At 55.4% G+C, this 9,082-nt stretch overlaps 1 protein-coding gene across 1 annotated transcript in view; it reads right to left on the bottom strand.

Moving 5' to 3' along the window:
- RNF213 (ring finger protein 213) overlaps window positions 1–9,082 on the bottom strand; it is an 86,045-nt gene that overhangs the window by 57,470 nt on the left and 19,493 nt on the right. Inside the window, exons 6-11 of the mRNA XM_023523011.1 lie at window positions 6,799–7,088; window positions 5,916–6,172; window positions 5,290–5,487; window positions 3,342–3,564; window positions 2,854–2,909; window positions 1,461–1,849 (exon numbers count right to left, since the gene is read on the bottom strand). Of these exons, the coding sequence (XP_023378779.1) occupies window positions 1,461–1,849; window positions 2,854–2,909; window positions 3,342–3,564; window positions 5,290–5,487; window positions 5,916–6,172; window positions 6,799–7,088 (1,413 nt within the window). The remainder of the gene's footprint in view (window positions 1–1,460; window positions 1,850–2,853; window positions 2,910–3,341; window positions 3,565–5,289; window positions 5,488–5,915; window positions 6,173–6,798; window positions 7,089–9,082) is intronic.

The following is a 9,082-nucleotide window of genomic DNA, read 5'->3' on the forward strand; positions in this document are numbered from 1 at the left end:
CCAGTCCTGCCCCAGGAGCTGAGCATTGAGTGGACAGACCAACAGCCCACAGACAGACAGACAGACACGCCCGCCGCCTACGGCAAGCGCCCAGATGGGAGCGCAGAGGCGGTCCCCCGGGCGCGTGAAGGGGACCCTCTGCCCTGGTGGGGGGTGCTGGGCAGGGACGTGCTCAGGTGCTGACAGGAGCGCCGTGCTCAGGACAGCGTGGCCGTGGAGGCGGCAACCGGCTCCAGCTGAAAACCAGACAAACTGGCCCTCAAAAGTGCCTGAAGGGCACAGCACCTTCTAGAACAAACCAGAAGCTTTGGCCGGGTGTGCACGCCCTCCGTGATGAGGTCTTGCCCAGGCCGGGGCCTCTCCTCCGGCCACAGCCTGTGCCCACTCCCCCCATCTGTGCTCCCAGGGCACCGCGTGCCCACCAGCTCCCTGGTCACCCACTGCCCCACAACTACGCGCCCACCGGACGGCCCTCCGCGGTCCTCGCTGCCGGGCCCTGCCCTTCCCCAACTCGGCTCCCGGCACCGGGCACAGGGCCAGGCACACAAGGGCGAGAAGAGGCCGAGCCTAAGAACCTGCTCCCGAAACTCACCTCGCTCCTCGATTTCCCACCCGGTGCCCTGTCAACCCCATTAACCCTGTGCACCCAACCAGAAGCTCTTTAAAAAACTCAGCACGTACTCCTGTCTGGTTTTTTTTTTTTTGCAAAGCTTTTTGTTTTCGTGGCATAGGAAGAGTATTTTGACCGTTCTGTGGATTACGCTAATCCGAGAGCCAAACCAACATTTAAGATCGTCATTTCCGCAGGGAAATAAACCCCAAATAACCGGCAAATTTCATTTGGAAGTTGGCAGCTGCCGATGATGGCTTAAATAACACCCGCTTCGGGCGAAAGCAATCATCGTATCAATAATATGATTTTAAAATGCGTCTGTGGTATTTTAAAGAACCAAACTAAAAGGAATCAAGTTAAAACATGTGTGATCGTCACAGTTCCGACTCGTAACACGGTTAACTCGTAAAGAGTCTAAACATAAACTCGCTTCTCTAGCACCTACATCTCACAGCTCATAAACTCGAGCGGGTGAAGACCGCGCGGCAATGAGAAAGCGTGAACGGCTGACACATGCAACGCCATGGATGAATCTCGGAGACGTGACGTGAGTGCAGCAAGTCAGATGCAAGAAACAGAAAGTTCGAACATGGGCAAACTAATCTGCGGTGGCAGAGATCGCAGGCGCCATCGCCCTCGGGGGGGGGACAGGCGGGGGGCGGCACGGGGCGCCCACCTGTGTGGGGAGGCACCGAGGTGTGCACGCGGGACCTGTAGCCTTTGCTTCTGTGTTTAAGATAAAACGTACAGGAAAAAGCACGGGTGAGCAAGACCACGTGGTCGTGCATGGGGACGAGGGGCTTCTGCCGTCCCGGCCGCTGGCACTGCTGTCATTTCCTTGTCATCTACACGCTCCCTCTGGTGTAAGACCCGGGAGGACAAGGGCGCCTACGGGTCCTCCAAAATATCCTCGATGCCCGGAACAGAACCGGCATCAACCAGGCGCCCAGCGATGTTTGACGAGGGAACCAGCCACTCTGGGTCATTTCTGCGATTCTAGCATTAGCCGACCTCCTTTCGAGCTGAGGCTGCTTGGAAGTCCATACGTGTCCTGAGCATGAATGACGTATATGTGCCCCACTTACCGCTAGAGTGTTAAGTATTATTCTGCAAACAATCTCGGCAGATAAGGCAGGCATCTCATAAAGGGCCGGGTCTTTTGTGAGTCTGCAGATAGCTTCATGAATTCTCAGGCACACAGTCAAGTAAGACTGTACCAAGGGCTCCTCAAGAATCCTACCCCGCAAAGAGTTAAGAGAAATCATTGAAGCGATTTGGCAGAAGTGGGAAACAGTACTGTTATCCACGATGAGTTCCGTCCCTTTAAAGCGCCGACAGGTAAGGCACTGATTTGACCCCGTTAGGTTCAATTAACAGCCGGAAAATTTCAATCCATCTTGAACTCGTAACCGAGACAAAAAGAAAACAGAATCCTTTTGGTTGCCTATGGTCTGCACCGTTTTAACAAAAAGTGAAACTATTCCAAGGGTCGTCCCTGATTTGAAAAAAAGCTAAGGATGTATACGACTAAAGATTCACACACTCCGTAAATCTGAAAAACACTCCAAAAGATACAGGGAGGGAAGGAGAAGGGAAGGAAGGCTGGAGGAACGTGTCCTGTGCACAGAGCCGCGTCCGGCTACATGCGGGCCGGAGGTGACAGTGAGCGAGTTGACCAGAGCACAAGAAAGGGTTCGCTGGGGCGATGCCCTAACACCCGGGGTCAGGGGAGGGCCCCGAAGTCACAGGTGCTTGACGCTCCGGCCTCCGCCTTCCTGAACACCCTAAGAACTCAGCCAAGGTGGAGGTGCTGCCGGAACCTGCCCCTCCCGCACCGCTTCCTGTCCCTTTCTGCAGGTGTCAGAAGTCACAAAAACCCACAGGAGCAGATGGCTTCGGATAATTACGTAAATAAAGCTACTTGGATTTTTATTTTCAACTGGCCCGACTTGCAAAAAAAAAGTAACGCAATGCGGGACATGAGGGTGAATATGCCGCATGGGGATGATCGTTAGAAGTAAAAGGAAAAAATGCGTAGGGAAAAAGCCCAGATGGAAAGAAGCCGAAAATCTTAGCAGTTTCTATCTATTATCGTCCCTTTAAAAATAGGATGATTACATCAATAAGCTGAAGAAAGAAGAGGGAAATACATTGATTTATGACCTTCCGATTATGGCCGCAAATATGGGACAGCGCCACGCAGCGGCAGGTAGCTACATACGTGTGGCTTTTCTACTCACTTGTCCTGATAAATATCCAGGAGTTGCAACAGCATTTTCAGAACATTCTCAACATCCTAGGGTGGCAAAGACAAGAAAAGCAAGAAAGAAGATTTAACGATGACGCCGCTGGCTTCGCTCAGACAGACCCGAAAAAAATTCCACAGAAAGAGGCCCCGCCGATGAATCCTTCTCCTCCTACAAAGAGGTTTTGAGGTGCTAGGCTACTACACTTCTATCTCTCACAAATAAAATGTGGGATTTAAAACTGTACCATTTTCTCCGCTCCAAACTTGGGAAGGAAAGAGAGTAAGCGCGACGTGGGCCAGCGCCCATCCTGCCTAGCGCAAGGCTCCAGCCCTAGGAGACGGGGACCCCTTCCAGTTCCCTGGTTTCTAAGGGTTTCGCCCTGTCCGGTTTCGGAGAAGGAGGATCCCGGGCTCTGCACGTTTACTCTTTGACGGGCTTGTGCTAAGGAAGATCTCAAGAGCCTATTGCAGGCGACGAACCTCCAGATTCACGTTGGAGAGCTCCCGAAGTCCTCGAAGCCGGTACGAAGTCCCCAGGAGACAGTCCAGGACACGCGAGGGGAAGCGGCACAGGTAGTCGGAGAAGTTGCCCATGTAGGAAGCCAGGTGGCCCAGAGGCAGCAGACTGAACCAGGATCGAAACAGGTGTTCGTCTACCTCCAGCAAGTGCTTCTTCTCCTCCATGAGCTGGAGCAGCTGCTCCCTGTGGGACAGCGAGGAGGAACAGAAGAAGGCGCAGTGAGCCCCATAACACAGACCGAGGTGAGGAAAATTAGGTCCGAGGGGAGGGCGAAAGCCCGGATTTTTAAAAATCATTGAAATGCGGAGTAGTGAACTGAATGAAAAGTAAATAATAACATACGAAGAATTCGGCCAAATGGAGGAACCTGGAGGACGGGAGGCTAAGCGAAATGAGCCAGTCACCAAAGGACAAATACTGCACGGGTCCACTGGCAGGAAGGACCTAGGATAGCTCCCATTTCTTTTTTGTGGTGAGAACATTTAAAATCGACTCTCTTAGCAACTTCCAAGCATATAAGACAGCGCTGCTAACCAGTCACCGCGCTGTGTCGCCCAGAACTTGCAGCTGGAAGTTTGTAACTTCCGACCAACGTTAACTTTTGGAGGCGTCGCCATGGTATTTTCCAAAGTGGGGGCGATGCTTTACGAATGACACATCTGGATGAGTAACTGAGCGCCATGGGTCAAACAGTGCGAGTGAGCCCCAGCAAAGGTCTTTAAACTATGCTCATTCCGTAAAATTATATTGGAGACCCCAAAAGATGATGATTGGGAAATAAATAAAGCAGGGTGCCACAGAAGCGACGGGGGCGATGAAGAACATACGGCTAACGGTTCAGGATGTACTAACGGCCACTTCTGCCCAAAAGACAGACAGACACTTTAGGGCCAAGGCTAGTATCTGTCATGAAAGGCTAAATTTCTCCTAGATCATCCGTATACCACTGGAGGGCATTTAAAAAAATATACAATTATATAAATAATCTTAATTTGGCTTTAATTTCAAGAAGTTCCAATAACAGTGAAGATGTAATAACTTAATTTAGCTCATAGTTTTAACCCCTAAAAACCTGCAGGCTGGTGCCCTTTGGATCGGGGGAGGGGTGGCAAGGCCTGGAATGGTTTCTCTGACAAAAGACACCGTGCACGGGGGGCGCTGAGCTTAGCAACGAGCTGCGGTATCCATCTTCTCGTACGTAGTTCCCATTTATGTCTTCTCTGATTGCGATTTGACTTTCGTGCTTGAAATCGATTTACCATTTTTCTTCCGTGGATCGTGCTTTCCGCGTCTTTCCTAAGAAAGCTTAGTTTGCCATAAGGCTGGGGCTTCGCCGCCTCAAGATGTGCACGTCCGAAGTGCGAAGCCTTGGCCCTGCCCGCTCTGCTCTCGGGCATTTATTACGAGGAGAAACTAGACAGGGACGGGGCAAGGGTGCTCATCCGAGCAGGGCACAGAGCAACAACAGGCAACAGTCCCCACTCCGTAACTGCCGCAGGAGAAATGAAGGACTAAGCGGCTGGTATAAGGACGATGCGGATGTCCACCTACTGACCAAGGACTGAGAAGTGGGAGGAAAAAAGAAAAATGTTGGAAGACAGAATACATGACCTCTGGGCCGTGGCTCTCCAGCACGGAAGCAGCCACATATCCACATTTGGACGAAACCTCGGAGATATGCCCGCTCATGCCAACGACCCGATTGTCTCCGGCACTGCGACAGGCTGTTTTCGTAAGTTTCTTTATATGTCTTGTAGTTTAGAAAAAAAAAACTTGAAAGAAATAATTTTACAAGACGTGGCACAACACTCATCCGTAGGAGCAGGCAGGACAGCGCCGCTGAAGCCCAGCGCAGATCTCAGGGGACAGTGTCCACTCTGAGACCTCCACGTAGAGGTGCCCACTTACTGATCTGCTCTTCGTTCCCGAAACTCCGAGAAAGAGATTCCTTCGAGGGCTGCCCAGGTGTCCTCGGGCTGAGTCCTGGCGTCCCTCCCTGGAGGGGACCGCTCCATACAGCGGTGCAGCACAGGCAGGGTGCCCACCCAGAGGTCGACCTTCATGTCCATGCTCCTTTGGCACAGGTTCACCAGCCACGTTCGCCAGCTAGACAGGGAGCAGAACCCCACAGTGAGCGAGGGCAGCCAGTGTCAGACGCACCTGCGGGTCTAATGTCCTATCAGGAAGTGCCAGCTCCTCGCACAGGGCCGGTCTGAGTGACTAGAACAGGGAGAAAGGGAGACGGGGTACCCCCAGCAACCCCCGCAAAGCATCGGGCACTCAGCAGGCCCTCAGGCAAGCCCCCCAGAAAACTCCTGACGGAGTCGCCACACACCGTAGTGTCTCAAAAGCAGCAGACTCAACATGTCATAAAATTTTAACATAGATGCTATGGAAAAGGCTGGAAGGATGAATGGTGAGTGGTAAAATTATGGGTAGTTTTTATCCCCCTATGACAAGCGCTGATTTTTATCAGATGAAAATCATTACAGATCGCTATAAAATCTTTTCACACACACACACACATACACTACCTCGGCGATGTCTCAAAGATACAGCTTAGGTCTCTGTGAAAGGCATCTGGCGAATTGGCATTGGAGCAGAGGAGGGTGCATAGCAAGGCCAGGTCATCGGGTGACAAGGGAAAGTCAAAATTTTCCACCAAGTTAAGGATAATTAGGCCCATTCTCAATTTACTCTTCACTGGTCGGTCTTCGGGCAGAGGGTCCCCACTTCCTTCCTGAAATGGTGCCACTTGCTTTGTCAAATGATCCCACAGGTCTTTCTTCACCTGGCCCAGGAGAAAAAGAAGACACGAGATCACGGGGCTGAACCCCTCAGAACTGCCCCGTCAGTGGGCCCCCAGTTCCGTGTCAGCTCAGCAGAGGCCGATGCCCCTGAGGGGCCTATGGGGGAGTCGTCCCACGGCCCCGCCTCCCCATGAAACACCGAGCACCCGCCCCTCTGGGCCTAGCCACCCTGGGCCTTCGGGAGCTGCCACCAACACGGCTGTCCAGAGACCCCACAGTGGTGGCAGGCCTTCAGGCTGGGGTTCAACTGCCATCTCAGAAGTGGCCCCAGGTCCGTCTCAAAACTGCCCAGGCCACACCACAGCAACCATGGAGATGCGATTAAGGAGGGTTCCACCCTTCTTTGTACTCTGCCTAGAGGCCAGGCGAGGAGGAGGGTCTAGTGATGGGGTGGAGCCAAGTGAGAAACGGGGTTCAGTGGGGGGCTAGGTGAGGAGGTGGGTCCAGCTGTGAGAGGAGGAAGAAAGTGGAGGACGGAGAATTCCCGAGAGGCCGAGCGACGGGCACGGGGGCTGAAGGGCACCTGCCCCCCTGTACCCATCCCACCGAATGCAGGGGGTCCTCTGGCGCTGGGCGGCGCGGCAGCAGGGGACGGCCACCCCGATACCTGCTTCTCCTCGTACTGCAGCTCCTGCCAGGGCTGGGCGTTCCCTTCGTGGATGGTGGGCATGTGGACGACAAAATAAAACTGCTTAAACTGGGTGAAAAAGTTCTTCAAATTGATGGCGTTCCAGGTCTGGAGGACGCCGAGGAGGCGGTCCAGCATGACGCAGGCGGCGATCTGCTTCCCCCTCATGACGTTCTTCTTCGTCGTGTCCCAGATGTGGTTGAAAAATCTCTGGAACTGCCCGGGGGGTTTCATGCAGATGATGTCATCATACTGATGCCAGTCTGCGTCTGAGGGGTGAAGGGACAGCGTCACATTCCAGGCCACACGCGGCCCCTGGGCCGCAGGGGCAGAGTGCGAGCCTCAGGGCGGCCAGGAGGCGGGACTGGCGGGCGCCTGTGGCCGGGCGGGGCTCTGGGGGGCAGCGCCCAACCCCAGCGGGGAGCGGCGTGAGACCGAGGCCACACGATCCGGTTGGCCTGAAGACACTGGGAACGCATCTCTGGCACACTTGACGGCTCGGCAAGCTTGGCATGGAGCCAGCTCCCTGGGCCACGGCTGCTGGGAGGGCGAGCGTGCCACACGCAACAGCGGCCCCGTGAGCGCCTGAGGACCACCTCGGCAGGAACTCGGTGCCAGAGCCGCCGTCCCCCGACTAGGAACCGCAAAGCCCACCCCACGAAGGACCACACCGGTGATGCAGGAGACGGAACCCTCACTAGGGGCACAGGCAGGGGCTGCACCTTACGCCCAGTGCAGAGGACACCAGTGGAGACCGGGAACACCCAGTAAAATCAGCGGAAACATAATTAGAAGCTAAAGAGGCCGACGAGAGGGCCAGAGGCACCGCGAATGCGTACGAGTCGCAGACTGCCGTGATGGGACGGGCCTCCTGCTGCTGGCTGCAGCGACTCCGGCACCCGTCCTGCCTTGTGACAGCCTGAAGCTATTGCTCAGGTCTCAACTGAGGCATCAGCTCCCGTGGAAACTTCCCTTCCTCTGTGTCCCTTCTACAGGGCCTGTGGGGCCCACGTGGGGACACAGCGGGCCTCTCTCGGTTTTACAAAAACGCCCTGGCCCTGTCAGACAAAAGGTGAGGTGAGAGCTGCTGGCTGGGACCCATGGACGCGGTGGGGTGGAGGGCGCCCCAGCTGGGCCCTGGGCGGGCACACGTCTGGCCTCAGGAGGGCCAGACAGGCAGGGACATCGACGGTCTTGAGCTCGCAGAACTTACTGGAAGAATAGAAATGAAACATCGAGGTTCCGAGGGACTAGAGCAAAGAGACGTCAAAGAAATTCCAAAAGTCAGAAAAAGTACAGCGAAGAACGAGGAGACAGGCGGAGAGAAAGGGCGTGATCGATGGCCAGAGCCACGGCCCAGGCTGCCGGGCCGGGTTCATCGCCAGAGCGGATCGGACGGCACGGAGGGAACACAGTAAAACAGGCGCCCAGACGCCCGGCACAGCGCACATGCCGCGCCCGAGGCACGCAGCAGCCACGGCGGCCGCAGGGGGCTGGGGAAGGGCGGCCGGCGGATGCTGCGGAGCAAAGCGGACACGCAGAGCTGGGCCAGGCACAGCCGAGCAAGGCAACGCGGGCTCACAAGGACAGAGTGCCAGCTGTCCGCGGTCCTGCGACCAGCACGCACGTCAGCCATCTGGGCCCCCCACGAGTCGCAGGGCCGAAGCCCCGGCGCCCGCCTCCTGCTGGCCTTGCCACGGGGCTCCTGTTCCACTGAGAGGTGCTGACAGGTTTAGAAAGAGCAAGGACGGCCACCTCTCTGTCCCTGTCCCTGTCCCTCTGCTTTGGGAATAACTCCTATGTTTATTTAACACAGATCAACCCCTACAGCACTAAACGGAGCAAAGCACAAAACTCTCAATCGACAAAATCCCAGCTCTTCCCGGACAGTCCCATCCAATCACCTGGGCTCCAGCAGTGACTCCTGACACCTGGGGAGCCAGTGAGGACCTTCCCGGCACCCTCGTCCATCCTCGGCTCCTCGCTACCTAAAACGCCTGTCCCAACCCGCCCGACTGGGGCTCCAGCCCCCAAGATGTTCTAAAGCAAAGCCCACGTGAGAAGTGGGGAGCCAGAGCCCAGGCACGGTGACAGACGGGACACAGCTGTCAGAAGCCAACAGGCCGGTCTTCAGAAACGCTTCCGACGTCGAAGCGGCTTCATCTACTAGACCCGTGTCATCCGGTCTTCCGAGCACACGTGGGATGCTGGCCACACACGAGGCATCAGGCCACAGAGAAGAGGACGGCAGGTTGTCCGAAGT

This window comes from Pteropus vampyrus, unplaced genomic scaffold (assembly GCF_000151845.1).
Source record: "Pteropus vampyrus isolate Shadow unplaced genomic scaffold, Pvam_2.0 Scaffold371, whole genome shotgun sequence".
Classification (NCBI taxonomy): domain Eukaryota; kingdom Metazoa; phylum Chordata; class Mammalia; order Chiroptera; family Pteropodidae; genus Pteropus; species Pteropus vampyrus.